This window comes from Sinocyclocheilus grahami, unplaced genomic scaffold (genome assembly GCF_001515645.1).
Source record: "Sinocyclocheilus grahami isolate Dianchi unplaced genomic scaffold, SAMN03320097.WGS_v1.1 scaffold428.1, whole genome shotgun sequence".
In the NCBI taxonomy this organism is placed as follows: domain Eukaryota; kingdom Metazoa; phylum Chordata; class Actinopteri; order Cypriniformes; family Cyprinidae; genus Sinocyclocheilus; species Sinocyclocheilus grahami.
In genome coordinates, this window is record NW_015505607.1 from 885,388 (window position 1) to 902,706 (window position 17,319).

At 36.9% G+C, this 17,319-nt stretch overlaps 1 protein-coding gene across 1 annotated transcript in view; it reads right to left on the bottom strand.

Moving 5' to 3' along the window:
* The window catches only part of LOC107551657 (neural cell adhesion molecule 1-B-like), a 36,334-nt gene extending 20,943 nt beyond the window's left edge, over nucleotides 1-15,391 (bottom strand). Inside the window, exons 1-4 of the mRNA XM_016233354.1 lie at nucleotides 15,271-15,391; nucleotides 7,313-7,360; nucleotides 4,755-4,757; nucleotides 628-752 (exon numbers count right to left, since the gene is read on the bottom strand). Coding sequence (XP_016088840.1) covers nucleotides 628-699 — 72 coding nt within the window. The 5' untranslated portion in view covers nucleotides 700-752; nucleotides 4,755-4,757; nucleotides 7,313-7,360; nucleotides 15,271-15,391. The remainder of the gene's footprint in view (nucleotides 1-627; nucleotides 753-4,754; nucleotides 4,758-7,312; nucleotides 7,361-15,270) is intronic.
* Between the last annotated feature and the right edge of the window lie 1,928 nt (nucleotides 15,392-17,319).

Here is a 17,319-nt window from a genome sequence, read left to right on the forward strand (position 1 = left end):
TATATATATATATATATATATATATATATATACGTATATATACAGGTGCATCTCAATAAATTAAAAGAACCAAAGACTTAAACTACTTCAGTCTGTGTGCATTGAATTTATTTAATACACGAGTTTCACAATTTGAGTTGAATTACTGAAATAAATGAACTTTTCCACAACATTCTAATTTATTGAGATGCACCTGTATATATATAAAAATATAATAATAACTTTTTAAATATTTAAATAGCTACTGCTCAGTAATATTTGAAAAACGTATGTCCACCAAATCAAAGGCAAAAAATAAAAAAAAACATAAAAACAGGAAATTGTCACAGAGAGGAACATTTTATGACAAATATCATTTTTAGAATTATTAAAAGTAACTTTTGTCAAAATTGTCAAAAATTCATTTTTCAAAATCAACCATGAATACAAAGAGTTGATTTCTAAGAGCACTGTGCACACGTGTTTTAAACTAGATCCCCCGCCCCCCGTTTTTTTTTTTTTTACCATGGACACTTTTATGTGAATTTCACTACCTCTCCATAGGCATGTCACTCTTGCAATGGCGGCATAAATAATTCAGACAACAGGATGAGAAAAGTATGTTACCTCATGTCTAATCATACTCACAGCTTTGTAGCGCACTAGATAGTGTTTGATGGGAGAGCCCCCATCGTCCTGCTTGATCCAGTGGACCTTCATCTCGTTGTCTGTGGACAGTGGCTTAGCCTCCAGTTTAGGAGGATTAGGTTCCCCTGAGGAGAAAACAGCCAGAAAAAACACTGTTAGAAGATCCTCGCACAGATTAAAAATGTGTCCTAACCCAGCCACATTTCCACAGGTGAATGTCCCCTCATCCTTTAACAGCTGATTTGTAATCCACAAGGTATTCTTTATCTCTAAATATGAACTGCAGAAATAGGTTAGCTAATCAAACTCCTGGCTAATTTTAGCTCATAATTCATTTACAGTGTTGACCCAGCTGGGAGAATTTAAAAGGAAATTATATGGTTGTGTATGGTCTAAACTAAGCAAAAAAAAACTTTTTTTTTAAACTAACGATCAAAGAAAGAGACGTAACACTTTATGGTTGAGTCACTTTGCAAAGTCTCAATTCCTCTGTTCTCGTTTTTGGCTAAACTGTCAAGACATCTCATTGCACAGGTTTTTTGGCAGTATAATGATGACTTCTGCCTTCCATCCTCCAAACGTGGAACATTAATGAAAGCACTTGGCTCTTGTAAACGTGGAGCTGAGTCGCTTGGGCATGTGGAGGGCTGTAATGAGAGCTGGACCTGTGTTGGTGGCAGTGATGGAGGAAGAGAGCGGCACTGTAATGCAGTCTCTGGGGGAGCTCGTTATCTCGACTTGCCCACTACTTAATGACAGAGCTCCCTTAATTATCCTCCATGCTTTGATTGGAGATTCTCAGCCATTATATTTAATAATATCAGCGGGCTGAAGGGGGAGGGATATACGCATGTGTGGGCGCTTGTTTGGGATGTTAGCTGTCTACCTGTGTCACTAGTGAAGCCTAGGAGGAGACCACAGTGCTCTGCTCCCATTAATCATCATAAATAGCATCTCGACAAGTGCTCCTATTAGGACCTGATGTGACACTGTGTATATACACCACCAAATGAAACATGACGAACGAGATTAATTTTAGGTCAAGGCAATTGGATATTTGAATGTTTGACCAAAAACATATAATGAACAAGTTAAATTTGATGTTTTGGATTCAGTTCTGCTTATACGTTTACATTCTCCTGGCAGAATCTCCAAGATAGTTAACATATTATTTTGCAAAATAACATGGATCATAAAAATTATATATATATATATGTATTTTTTTTTATTTTTAACAAATACTGTATAATATAATATAATACAATACAATACACTACAGTTCAAAAGTTTAGGGTCAGAAAGATTTTTTTTAAAGAAATTAATACTTTTACTCAGCAAGGATGCAATGAATTGATCAAACATAAAAGTAAAGGCTTTAAAAAAAATGATATAATTATAATGCTTCAAAAGATTTTTCAAATGAATGCCATTCGTTTGAGTTTTCTATTCATCAGAGTCCTGAAAAATCAGGGTTTGCACAAAAATATTAAGGAGCACAAATGTTTTCAACACTGATAATAAGAAATGCCCAACCAAATCAGCATATTAGAATGACTTCTGAAGGATCATGTAGAGGCTGGAATAATGGCTGCTAAAAATTATATATTAAAATAGAAAACAGTTATTTTAAATTGTGACAATATTTCAAATTTTTTACTATTTTACTGTATTTTAGAGAACTTAAGCGACATCTTTCAAAAACATTAAAAACCCTTACAGACTACAAACTTTTGAACAGCAATATAATATAATAATACTATCCACAAAACAACTGAATTTACAGAGTTGACCTGTTCAAAAGTTAACATTCTTGGTTCCTGCTCTTGTATGACTTGAGCATCAATGACATTTTGTAAGCTTTTGTGATAGTTTTGGTTTGTGAAGTTAAGCGGCCCACTGTTCTCCAAGTTCTGTAAGTTCTTTGGTTTCCCACCATACTCTGCATATTTGAGTTGTTCTCTGCATATTTGAGTGGCTTCATGATGTTTTGTCACGTAAGACAATACCAAACTATAATAAAAGGCTTCAAACAGTCTATCAAACCGATCATTTGTGTAAATTAAGTTACCATTTTTTCTTGGGGAAAAGATAAAAAAAACAAAAAAAAACCTTTTATAGCTCCTCCAGGCAAGTACTAAATACAAAATACCGATTCTGCAAAGGGTATGCAAAGTACGTAAACTTGAAACCGTAACCCTCTATGTATATGTTTGTTCTGGTCTCATATCTTGATAAATCTCTTCATAGTCTTCTGTTATTAAGCTTAATTTAAGTTAGAGGCATTTTTGAAACTTTCAGACCATCAGGCAGTTAGTTTCAGCATGCATGAAAATAGAGGCCCAAGGTGTTTCCTTCGAGATAAATTGAAGCTTGATTAAAGTTTGTAATCAGATGCTGCAATTTAAATGAAAACAAGTTAATTTAAGACAAGCAGTGCAAGAGTGATGGCAGTTAAACAGGTTTTCTGAGATCCAGTCATCATTTCCAGTTAGCTGAAGGACTTCCAGATGCTAAGAAAGCAAAGAGGGACAGAGTTAGGGTTACAGAGAGAAAGAGGGCAAACATGCGCTACCATGCAGAAGGAGGATTTGATTACAGGGTCATGGATTATTGTGCCACTCGATCATGACTAATAATGACTGCTATCCTATCTTGACAAATTTCAGGAATAGCAACTGAGAGATACTACAGAAAAAATGACAGAGACAGTATCTCATCTCAAACCAAGTGTGTCATTAAAAATGTTTGGGTAGGAGAAGAGAGAGTAGAAGCATTTTCTTGAAATACGAGGAAGTGAAGCTCTTCCTCTTTCCATTTCCATATTGGAACAGCACACAGGGACAGTGAGCAGGTTCAAAGAGTACAATTAGGACATGCATGAGAGGCTTTGAGTATGCAGACTGAGACAAGAGACAGAGAACAGAAGTGTGTTTGAATGTGTTCATGCAATTAGCTGTTGTTAGTCTTTGTGATATAGCACAATTTATCATATAAAGCACATTTATGATGTGCAAATGAATGAGGGGATGATGATTGTTCTTTATAATGATTTGTACAAAAACAAGTGAAAAGGATGTCTTTTTTAATAAATGAGTTTGTGAGGTGTCAAAAACCTCTCATTATTTTTATTTTATTTTTTTCGTTAAGCAACACTCTTAAAGCAATAGTTTACCCAAAAATTAACATTTGTTGAAAATGTACCTGCCCAAGATGTAGATGAGTTTGTTTCTTTATTGGAAACGTTTTGGAGAAATGTAGCATTAAATCACTTGTTTACCAATGGATCCTCTGCAGTGAATGGGTGCTGTCAGAACAAAATTTTAAACAGCTAATAGAAACATCAAAATCATCCACAAGTATTCCACACAACTCCAGTCCTTCAATTAACATCTTGTGAAGTGAAAAGCTGAGTGTTTGTAATAAACAAATCCATCAAGAAGTTTTTTAATTCAAACCATTGCTTCTGGCTAAAATACAAGTCCTCTGTCCAACATATTGCTTTCTCTGATGGCACCCATTCACTGGCATAGGATTCAATGGTGAGCAAGTCAGGCAAAATTTATCAAAATCTCATCCGATGAAGAAACAAACTCATCTTCATCTTGAATGGCCTGAGCGTAAGTAAATTATCAGCTAATTTTCTTTTTTTTGGGGGGGTGGGGGGGGTGGGGGGGGTTGAACTATTCCTTAAAGATAGATATTGTTAACAAAAAAAGGAAATTTTCTTAAAAAGTTACATCATTTATTAAAAGAAGAGTTGGAGTGGGAGGGTAGAAATTACTTCTACATCAGTCACTGTAAAACATATATTGAAAATCAATAAAAAGTTGAACATGCAGAGCACCTAGCAGTATGTGTAGGAGACTAAGCTTTGGGATTACTGTCTAGGCAGAGTGGCTCATGGTTTTCAAATAGCCAAATAAAGTAAGTTGTGTGAGGTTTCTGAAGGATGAATGACTCAAAAAATGAAATGGCTCATAAATCCTGATGGTACTGGGTGGGTGTTTCCTCTATCGTCCCCTCATTAACTTATCTGTTCTCACTGTTAATGGGAATTGGACCAAAATAAAAAAACAAAAGCGAAAGCAAAAAAAAACAACAACAACATAAAATCAACAAAATATTACCTTCTGTTCACCAGCGAAGACGACATCATCAGCACCATGCAAGAGTCATAAGTCACATGATATGCACGCACATGATTGGTGGAAAGGAAAGTGGAGGGGGGGGGGTCACATGGAAAATACAAAACATTGAAAAAAATTATACAAACATGGAACGTGTTAAGACCAAAAAGTACAAACAGAAACACAAACAACAAAAGAAAACAAATTATAAACATAAATACTTCTCTTTAACATTAGATACAGTGTGTATAGATCCATAAAGCAATTCCTGGACAGGTTTTTATTAATTTTTTTATTTTTTATTTTTTAAAACACAAATACAAATCAAAGTACTTACAAAAAAAAATCTGCCCTATACCAGCTCTCCTGAAGCCCATTTAAACTATGAGAGTTAGAATAGGGTCCAAATTGCTTTATGAATCCACTTCACCAGCAGTATTTCCTCTGACTGCAAGTGGTACTCTTGATAAGAGGATTCTAATACAGCTCTCTTGCACTGTACATTGAATTATAAATGCTTGTGCAGACTGAATAGCATCAATAGGGCTGCAAAACCAACTGAAACAGAGCAGGGCAGCCAAAGGCAGAGGAAACTCAGTGATGTTGACCGTACAGATAGAAACCTGCCTCATCTACTGGACATGAAGCTGGATGCTACAGAATGGGCAAATGAGAAGCATTAGGGCAGAGACTGCCCATGTGTACGAAGAGTCCGGGACAATACCATGAAATGTTGATCCAGAATTATTCATCAGGATGGAAAACAAAAATTGACCCTAGATCAGCACTTTCAGTCTGAGACATTTATGTATATGTGCTCAGGACTGTAGCTGAGAAGGGTGGAGGAGGCTAAAGACAAGGAGCAGTGTTTTCCATCACAAACTAGAGGTCTGCAGTCTACAAGTAAAATACTAGATATGATGCCAAATGTAAACCTTCAGACACTTAAGTTACATGTAAAAATGCTTAAACTAAAGCCTCCTGGAAGCCGCACTGTATAAAAGCATCTGCTAAAATAGGTTTCCATACAAAATTTGAGAGTGAGGAAAAAAAACCCTACAATATTTATTTTAACAATAAAAATGAAAAAATAAATGCGCTTTTTTGAAGGGAAATTAAATCTACATTTTCTTCTTCCTTGCAATGCACTTACTTTCAAGAATAGTTCTATATGCAGTATAGCTACATAACATGTAGTATTCTAATGAGTTTCTAAAGAACTTCAGGCTAAATAAGGAGTGTTTAAGTTTGCAATCTGAGACAGATAACTGTACTAAAACAATAGGCACATTACATATACAAATATGCACTAACATTCACATTCACTTTGAAGCCATTTGAAATGAGTGTCTATAAACCACCAGGGTTCTTTATAAACTGTAGCTGTCAAGTAATTTAGAAAGTCTGAAATCTTCATGCTGATTATGACTCATTATCATACAAAAGAACAGATCTTTTGTTTACTTATCTACTCATACAACCCTAAAAAACGCTATTATATTTTAATTTCTTTGACATCTGAGCAAGTTTTAGTTTAGTGCAATCTTAAAGCTGCCAGTCAATGTCAACTAAGAAGACAATAGTCAAAAAACTGCCTACTTCTAAGATTAAGACCCTGTCATTTCTCTGACTGAATGAGACAGAATAGCTGTCTCCCGAAAACCTTTTCAGACCCTCCCAATTAGCGGTCTGTTTGTCGAGAGATCAGGTGTAATCTGTGCTGTCATGGTAACTCTATTTTCAGACTAAACGCTTGGTGGCGTCTCTCGCAGGATAGTGGGAAGTGAGAGAGCATGTTTGAGTGTTTAGGATAAAACATTTGTTTGTATACAAACAGACGAGACATACACAGATGTAAGATGTCTGTTGTTAATTTGGTGATTGCACAAGTTTGTCTATTTGAACCATGAGACCTTGTGCACTTAAACACAGGTTGTTCCATACTGATGGCTGCTTCATGGCAAATCTCTTCTGATAAAAGCATCTGTGCTTGCATCTCTGAGGGATGTCATGCACTCCCAAGAATGCTAAAGTTGACAATTTTGCTTAATTTTCTGAAGACAGCGCCATTAGTTTCCACATTCGTGACAGTATGCAACACGTCTCATTAATATCTCAGAGAGCACAATAGGAGAACTGCATGTGTCATGCTGTTTCTACAATTTTCTGCACATCCAATGGCATAAAAATCAGCACACATCATGAGTTTATAAACCATTAACTATTAGCACAAAAAAGCATGTCGGTTCATGTCATATTCCTGTATGTATTGTATACCATGCAGTGACATGTTAGACAGGTGAGCTGGTCTACAAGCGGATGTTAGTGATGGTTCTCTACCAAGGCTTGAGGGTCATGAGCACAATCCCAGTGTCTCACTTCCCCCGCCCTCACTAACATCTACACGGTCTCTCTTCTCTATCACAGACATGTGTTGTCGGTCTACTGTGAACGTCAGCGGTGTTGACTTCAGGAACAATGGTCTAGGTGAGGCGAACAAATGTGTAGCAGGCAGATAAAGAGTGGCAAACGACACTGCACACAGTCGGCATACTCACTAAGGTCGGCAGTGGTTGGAGGGATGGAAGTTGGAGTCTCTGAAGACGCTGGAAGATGGTGAGAACATGGTGAGATGTGCTTCCGTTGTGCCGCACTGATTGCAGAGCCACTGCTGCAACAGTTTCATAGCAACTAACTAGTGTACATCACACCGCAGCAACATTCAACGAGTCCAGGCAGAAGTGCATGCGACCCAAATAAAAAGTGCCTCAGTGTAGAGTATACTATATGTTCAAAGGTGAACACGAAGGGTGTTACTGGGATGCCCTCTGGATCAGAGTAATGACAAAAGTTATGTGCATGGCAAAATTGTATTTGAAATTATTCAATCTTATTAGACTTTAGTCGTTCAGTTGGATATGTGGCATGGGTAACGAAGTCTAATGAGAAGTAGTAAATTAAAATGATGCCAAACAGAATGCCAAACATTTTAATTGCACAAAACAAACATCACAATTTTTATTAGTTCAGTAATCAGTAATGCTGTTCTTTTGAACTTTCTAGAATATTGAAAAAAAAAATTACTTTTATGGATCTCGGATCCAAACAACTGTTTTCAACATGTTTGTTAAGCACTAAATCAGAAAATTAGAATGATTTCTGAAGGATCATGTGACACTGAAGACTGGAGCAAGTGCAGCTGAAAATTCATCTTTGCCATCACAAGAATAAATTACATAAAATATATTAAAATAGAAAACAGTTATTTTAAATGGTAAGAATATTTCACAATATGCTGTCTTGATGAGCACTTTTAAAAACATAAAAAGAAAACGAAAAAAAAAGAAAATCTCACCAACTTCAAACTTTTGAACAGTAGATTAGAATGATTTCTGAAGGATCATGTGACACTGAAGACTGGAGCAAGTGCAGCTGAAAATTCATCTTTGCCATCACAAGAATAAATTACATAAAATATATTAAAATAGATATAATATATTAAATATATATATATATATCTCAATATCAAACTAAGTAATTAATCAAATGAATGTACCTAACCATCTTTTACACATATCTTGAGAGAGCAACACAAGCTGATTTCAAGTGCAAAGAACATATAGATGACACCATCACTCCTAGCAAGAGAACAACAACATTTCAAAGAACAGCCACTTTTGGAAAATGCACAAACAATTTAACGCTTATGACGACAGTTGATAACATTCCACATATTACTGGGCTCCGAGACACACATAATAACCTGTATTTAAATGGCATGGTTGACAGAACTGAGCCGTGACAGTACAGATGTCTCAAGCCGCAAGGACACCACTCGATTCAAAGCGCGATATTTTCCTGGAAGTGCATTAGTGCCAGAGACTTTCACCTTCAATATACCCTCATCTATCTAATCTGAGAATGCTGGCTTTCACTGAACTGAACCTCAGAGCCTTGGAGTTAAACGATAAGCACTTTGAGTGGAAGACAGTGATATGATGGAGGCAAAATATGCCCTATTTACTCTTTTAAGCTTAACGCAATTAGGCAGAGGCGCAGCCTGTTTGTGAGCCGAGTGTCTGACAGATGACAGACTATGTTAGAGTTTCAAAGACTGTTTGACTGAAGAGAGCCGAGCTTCTGTCTTTTAATCTCTTTCTTTCTGCACCAGTTGTGAATATATTTCAAGGAACTTGTAGATACTTGGTGACAAAGGGAGCCTGAAGTGCTAACAGCATCGTCAGCTAGTCCTTGGAGGATTAAAAGGATAGTTCACTCAAATATGAAAATTCTGTCATCATGTATTCACCCTTGTGTTGATTCAAACCCGTATGAACCCCTTCTTTCTTTCGTGGAACACAAAAGCAGAAATTTTAATTATGTACTGGTTGTGCTTTTCAGATGGGGACTGGAGCTTTGAAGTCGTCAAAAGGCCATAAAAGCATAATAAAAGAATCATAAAAAGTCATACAATACTTTTTGATGAACAGACAGAAACTTATTAACTGAAAATCAAGTGAGTTGTTAACCACCACAGCAGAATCAATGATTCAGTGAGTTGAACTCGAGAATTGGATCAGTATGATTTAATGAAAAGATCTGACTCAAAAGAACGATTCATTCCCAGTCACTACTCTAATGAATGGGTCAAGGAAAGCTAAGCTGCAAGTCAATATATTTCATGTAAATAAAATACTACATTTTGGCCTGTTCGTAACATAAAGCAATTATAATATTTCAGAAGTCATACAGACCACTTTTATTATGCTTTTGCACCTTTCTTGGACTTGAAAGCACCAGTTCACATTCATAGTAATTGCACTAAAAAGAGTGACCACATTTTTTAAAAGTACCCCACTTATGCAGAAGAAATAATGTTATACAGGTTTGGAACGACTTGAGGGAGAGTAAATGATTTTCATTTTTGGGTGAACCATCCCTTTAACACCACAGTGATAAAAGAATTTAGATTTATTTTAGCTTCAAGACAATATTAACAAGCTCAGATCTTTCTTCTCTCTGATTTCCAGTGTTATAACTTGCACACAACTAGTCACTGCAGGCTTATTGATCTCACAAAACACTGATCTGTTCTACAATTTGGTCTACTGCTCTGCAGATGAAAAAATACATGCTAAAATGGAACTGTATCACAGAGCAGAGGCCGAGGTTCAAAGCACACAGAGCGTCTCAGACAGAGAGGAAAATTGCTCTGCTGAATAATAAGGATTATCATATTGTAAGTGTTGCATGTCAAGGGGAATGAAGGGGTGTTAATGCCGTTGCAGCAGTGATCACAATTAAAGCACTCCAGAACTCTACCTGAGGATGTGGACCATCTGCTAGTTCGCTGGCCTGTGTCTCTATCTGTGAGAGATGTATTCACCTGCACTGATGCAGATAAACCACTGAGAACCACCAGATGTGCAAGGCAATAGATCTAGTTTAAACCATCTCTCAGGGGTACTAAATAAGTGAGCACAATCTGATGAAGTGCCACGTAAACTGTTTTACAGTCTATGTTCTGTGCCCCATTATGATTGCATTAAGTGTTATTAAAGAGGTTTGGTTGTACAAGTTGGGTTGTATTTGAGATAGAGTCAATACAGTACAGATGACTGTAATGTTTATGTGTGAAAACTGATATGCAGAACTGATTTTAATTGTTTTATTTCTTCTTTTTGACAACAATAACTATGATAATGATCATTAGACTACAACTTTAAAAGCATAATATTCAAAATGAATTACTGCTAAAAAATATTAGTAAGTAGTACTTTTGTTATTTATTTGCAATTATTTGCAAGCATTATTTGGGCTGTTATGCTAAATTATTTTCGCTGTTACTGTTACTTAAGTTGAAACGAAACGAAACGAAACGAAACAAAACATACATTGTATGTTGCTTACTGTGAAATTCCTTCCTTGTGTTTTTTCACACACTTTGACTTTAACATTAGGTTCTAAGTTGACCTCTTTTATGTTTGTAAACCTACTATTTTCAGATCAGAGGCCATTTCCACTGCAGGTCTCCATAGGTACAGTCCCTGCTGCGGTGCTCTCTGATACTTTGCGGTCCGTGGTGATCGCATTCATATGAAAGAAAGGCTCTGTCAGTGGAGTCTACATGCTCTCTGGAAGCGGGGTGACCTGTGCACAGGCTAGCCATCAGAAAGCCTTGCACACAGTCATGGAAAGAGTTCCTATTTTTCGCTGTGAATATTTTAGCTGTCACCTGAGATGACCCTACCGCAGTGAGCTGCAGAGGCAGCATTATCCATCAGAAAATTCCCAGAGGTGTCCATCAATCCTGCCTCTATCGCTTATGTGACAGGCCTAGCTAGCTTTGTCATCACTCCATCTCCATACACAATCCCAACCTTTTCATTCACGCTCATAGCACATAAAATGGAGAGGGAGCTCTCATGCTTTGAATCACTGGTCCCTGCAGCACATACCACAGTAATGTGAATTATATAGTGCTCTTTTACAATTTCCACAGGCTGTGGAGGCCAGAGGCACGGATCCCTGCTCTTGAGGAGAAATATTTTCAGTCACGGTACTGGCAACAACGTCTTTTGTGTCATTGTCTTCCTCTTCCTCTGGCGCTCTGGGCACTCTACACTCTTAAAAATAAAGGTGCTTCACGATGCAATAGAAGAACCTTTTTGTCTAAATGGTTCCATAAAGAACCTTTAACATCTGAAGAACCTTTCTGTTTCACAAAAGGTTCTTTGTGGCGAAAGAAGGTTCTTCAGATTATAAAAAGGTAAGAAAGAGATGGTTCTTTAAAGAACCTTTGACTGAATGGTTCTTTGTGGAACCAAAAATGGTTCTTCTATGGCATCGCTTGAAGAACCTTTTGAAGCACCTTTATTTTTAAGAGTGTATTGGCTGAGACTGTGGAATGGCCTGTGGTGATAAATCTCTGACACGCACCTGAGAGCACTACCGTACATCTTATTTGAAGCTCCATCAACGTCAAACTACGCCACTCACTGCAGACATGATGTTGCTTTATAATGGATGGAGTCAATCTCTCATACTTCCCTAACTGTTAAAGAAATAGTTCACCCAACTTCATGTCGCTCCAAAGCTGTATGCTTTTATTTTTGTCTGTGGAACACAAAAGGAACCATTTGAAATTATTTCTGACTTCCTGTTTTCAATGGCAGTACATAGTGACCAGTCTATCAAGCTACAAAGGCACAGCAAAAAGTGGTCCATATGACTCATAAACTATGATTGAAGTTGTCTGAAGTCATATGATAGTTTTTATATATGAGGAACAGAGTGGAGTTATGTCATTACTGACTCTTAAGTCAAACTGTATAGCATGTCAAATTAAATATGATGTCTACGGCACAGGTTTAACAATATTTGGTCACAAGATGTGAAAACCAACTCATTTTATTGACACCCAACCTGCTCATTTGACAGTAAATAATTATTTAAATTTTGATCTGTTCATGAAACAAAGCTACTGTGTAAGAAATCGTATTTTAAACTACTTTCACTTTTTTGCACCAGTGGTCACTGTAAATTATTTGAGTATGGAAAAATTAGTGTGAATATCTTTAAAAACGTTCCTTTTGTGTTCCACCTGCTGAAAAAAAACACCAAAACCAGTCTAAGCTGGTCTACTGGACCTCCAAAAAAGTCGCTAAAACCCGTCAAAAATCAGTCAAAAGACCAGCCTAGAAGACGACCCAAGACGCGCAAACCAGTTTAGGCTGGTGAAAGCTTTTTAGCATGGACATTGAGAAAATAACAGCATAGAGGTTTGAAATTACATGAGGTTGTAAATCAAGAAATAACAACATTTTCATTTTTGGGTGAATTATAGCAAGACTAATTGTTTCTGAGATAACAAACAACTTGATTATGATTGTTCATAATCAAAGAGAGAAAAGAAAGCTTGAAAAAACATTCTGCTATTGTTAGGATTACTTCTGAGGATTTCTGAAGAACTGTAACAAAAGTAATTTTGGCTTTGGTTTGGAAACTCGAAACAAATAAACCCAATCTGGACTGTCACCAGATTTGATAAGATCATCAAGATCATCAAGATAAGTGTCGATGCTGCCGGCGATCTCGTTTTGTCATCTACAAATTGATAAATGATCAATAAGTGTTTGAAGTGCCTGGATCATTGTCCTGCCAATCACCTCTTAAATTCACGCATGTATAGCTCTAGAGAAAGAGCGGGCAACGCCGTCAATCTCATCTGAACACGACCGCATCACACTACCATTACGAGATTCGCCCATCACCTCTTTTTATTCCGCCGTGTAATGATCATGAGAAAGCTTCCGAAGTCAAATGATCCCTGTCAGGGATAGAACGCCGTCAATCTCATCTGAACACGACCGCATCACACTACCATTACGAGATTCGCCCATCACCTCTTTTTTATTCCGCCGTGTAATGATCATGAGAAAGCTTCCGAAGTCAAATGATCCCTGTCAGGGATAATGAGAACAATAGAGAGCCACAACAAGAAAATACTGTCAATTAAATTAGCAACAGCTTCATCACAATGTTATTTGCTTTTCATTACATAAACAAACAATAGTCATTCTACACTTCAACTGTTTTAAAATTGCTTTTTGCAAAACAATCACCCTCACACAAACTATGAATTAAACACCAACATTAGCCAACGAGGTTGCGACTATCCTACGAATGTGAAATAAATAGCTTGTTTTGACACTTCTGTGGATTTTATGTGTAGTACTGTGAATGAAAATGGAGAGATAACTGCAAACAGACTCTGACTAGGGGGAAATCTACATACCAATCACCATCTTTTATACTAAGATGCCAGCATAAAAGTTTAAACGGTGGCTTTTCATCAACAGACCCCAGGGATCTAAGACAAATTTTCATTTCAAGCCATGACCTAACACACCTGATTCAATTAATCAAGTGTTAATTGCTCCATGTGGCATAATTGAGTTGAACCAGGTGCATGTTTACTGTAGGTTTTTGATAAAAAGCAATTTTCTCAATTGAACCTCCAGGACTGGAAGGAAAGAAAATTTACTGGTCTAATAGCAAACCTAGATCCTTGTTTGGGTACTAGAATGGAATTCCATCTGGTAAGTACAACAACAGATATAATGTGAGTCGCCACAGTTCTTTAAAGCACAGGCTATAATCAAAACCTATTGCAAAGAGTTTTAAATTCACTGAACCCCCCCCCACCACCACCCCCCCAGACAGTTTTACTTAATTTGCACTGAAGTACGAGTCCATTTGAAACGAAAATACTCATTTCATTCTCAATACATTCTTATTTAAAGACCCTATGAAATCCATGAATCCATGTCCATGCTGTATCTATACGCCTCACCATTCTTTGTCCAATCAAATGTACTCTAGTAAGAGACTGTGCCCTCTCACTGAATTATAAATACGACGTCTCTCAAGGTCCAATCACTGTTCATGACCGTGAAGTAAAAGCCTTCTGGCTATTCAAAAAAGGACGAGTCCTTCCTAATACACAACTTCCTTCAAACACAGGAAAGAAAACTGCATTCTCTAACCCATTTCATGGAGCCTTTAACTTCCTATTCAAGCTTTTACCATCTGCCTGTCTATTGTTAATAAAGCTGCACATGGATCCCAACGTCACTGAATCCTCATTACAGTCTGAACTGTGAGATTCAAAGCCACAATTATGCGTCACGATTGTGAGCTTTAAAGCCAAAATTTAGATTTTTGTTACAAGTATGAAAAATGAAAGTCACAATCAATTGTGAACTGTAAAGAACAATTATGATAAAATCAAAAATATTGGAAATAAAGTCATTAAAATATTATTATTATTTTAATTTAAGGCAGAAACAGGCTTACATTCATCACACACCTAGTGTACATTAGAGCGAAAGTAATAAATTCTAGTTAAACATGAGAAATGCCATCTGGAAGTATCTTCAAATGATACTGTTGTACAAATGCAAAATATCCCAGCTTCATGAAGATTAGATCTTATTATTGATATTACATTTTCTGAGAGTCTAATCCTGATCTGATTGTAGATATTAGGTTAAAGAGGGTTTCATCATCTACTCTACAGAAGAGTGGCCAATCAACACGGACAACACTAAACAGAGCACACAACTCTCAGTAGACATGAGACACAGCTGTTGCCTGACACATGCTGGCACCAGCAGAAGAGCCGGACGGACGGGGAGGAGCGCCACATCACTGGGAAGCACTGCTGAGGTGAGAGGCTGCAGTGACACGATGGCCTTCAGGAAATTGTTTAAACACACAGGCACACACTTAAATGAACACGCACATCCACATATAAATGCAAAAGCACACGGAGAGGACAAGCAATGCATCTCCTGGGAGTGAGTTCCAGCAGGGTCCAAGGCAGGGATGCATTGTGGGTAGTGAGGTCTGCTGCTGCACTGAGGAGGGGGGGGTTGATGGGCAAAGAAAGCACTAGGGTCATATGATAAAGAGACTGAAAGAGAGAGGAAGACAGAAAGAGAGAGGCACTTACGGACAGGTTGGGTTTTAAAGCTCTCAGGGGGGCTGCTCTCTCCTTCACCCTTGCCGTTGATGGCTGATATCTTGACCTCATACGTGGTCTCTGGCTTCAGCCCAACAATGGTGATCAAGTTGAGACCTGGTTTAGACAGATTTAGAGCTCCAATAAAATATCTAACATAAAAACATGGTATAAGATGATCAAATATGTCTGGTTTTAACAAAGCATATAAGAAACATTTCAAAAACTGTTAGATATGACATACATATACTAATTTGATTGCCTTATCAAATTGCACAGATTATCACAGCACATGATCTTCAGCATTATAGAGAATAGAGATATTTGTCTTAAGAGTTAAATAAAAAAATTCAGATTTTAAGGGAAAATGTGCACAATGGATATAGTGAGAAAAAAGGCATAACCAATAAGCCAAAATATTAAATAAACAAAGAGGTGAGTGGTGAGTGAAACTTTATCAATAATGGGGTTCCAATTCTGAGAAAGTCTGCAGGACTTTTTGTGGGTAGTTCTGATGGGCACAGATTCTGTGTGCTTTCCCAGAAGACCCTGCAAAGAATTTTGAGTTTCATATTTGTAGTAAAATACATTTTAGTTTGATCCAAAAACGATCCTGCAATAATAGTCATCACTCAGAGGTTTTCCCAGAGGTCCCCATGCAGCATCTTACATTTCATTTTTGCATTATATTACAACCATTTGTTTTCATCGTCTAATTGCATTGGACAAGAGTGCTGATATTTCTTTGTGTTGTTCCAGAAACCCTACTTTGGGTTCGTTTGAAACGATTTTCTTTGGCAGAACAAAAGTAAACAAAATAACTGGCCACATTTTGTCTAAAATGTGAATTATTTGATATTAACTTGCACTAGTATTCAAAAGTTTGGGGTTGTGTTTTTGAAAGAAGTCTTTCATGCACACCAAGGCTGCATTTATTTGATAAACAATCAGTAGTAACAGTAATTTTGTGAAATGTTATTATAATTTAAAAATATTTTCATGTACATAAAATATATATATATATTTTAAATGTAATTTATTCCTGTGATGGCAAAGCTGAATTTTCACCAGCTATTACTCCAGTCTTCAGTTTCACATGATCTTTCAGAAATCATTCTAATTATGCTGATTTGGTTCTTCTTATTACAAAAAATAAGAGTTGAAAACGGTATATTTTTGTGGAAACCGTGATACATTTTTTCAGTATTCTTTAATAAATATAAAATTCAAAAGAATCTCTAAATCTTTTGTAACATTATAAATGTCTTTACTGTCACTTTTGATCATTTTATTGCATCCTTGTTTAATAAGCGTATTAAAAAACACTGTATTAGTTTGCTGTTTATCACTGTTTTCAATTTACAACAATTTAATTCACAATTTAACTCCAAAAGTTCTCAATTTAATTCATTTGACTGAATGATTAAAAAAAGAACCAGTTCAAAAGAAAGATTCTCTCTTGCTCTCTCTTATCCTACATCAGTCATCAATCATATATCAATAATGACCAGAATGTGTTGTTTGTGTTTTTTTTTTTACTTGAGTCTGATGCATGACTATCATATGCCAGTCCAATGCGTTAGAGACTAACTGACAAATGGTTGAGCGATCAAAAAGCCATTGGCTGAGCAGTGTGTGTGTGTGTAGGTGGCTGGTAAGACTGCTTCGTGAAAGGCTGCGTTTGTATGTGTGAGGCTTGTTCTGACGCATGTCCTAAGGAGGTCTGGCAGAGCAAGCAGGCTGTCAGCAGTGAGCAAACTTACATCTCTCCCCCCCCCTGCCACCCCGAGAGACAGACAGTACCCACAGACAAACAGTGCACATGTCAGGCTGTGACAACTGCTCTGAGCACTCTTATTTAGCATTCAAGTGAACCCTGTCCCTTTCCTACATTTGCACATTCTATTTTTGGTCAACTCTGCATCACATTTCATGCTTGCCAAGCAATATGGCCAATGAAAGAGTTTTTATGGCAGTGGGGAAGGGTATTTTGCCACAATTTGAAATGGCTAGCAGCTGTGGAAAGTGTTTAGTTGTTAT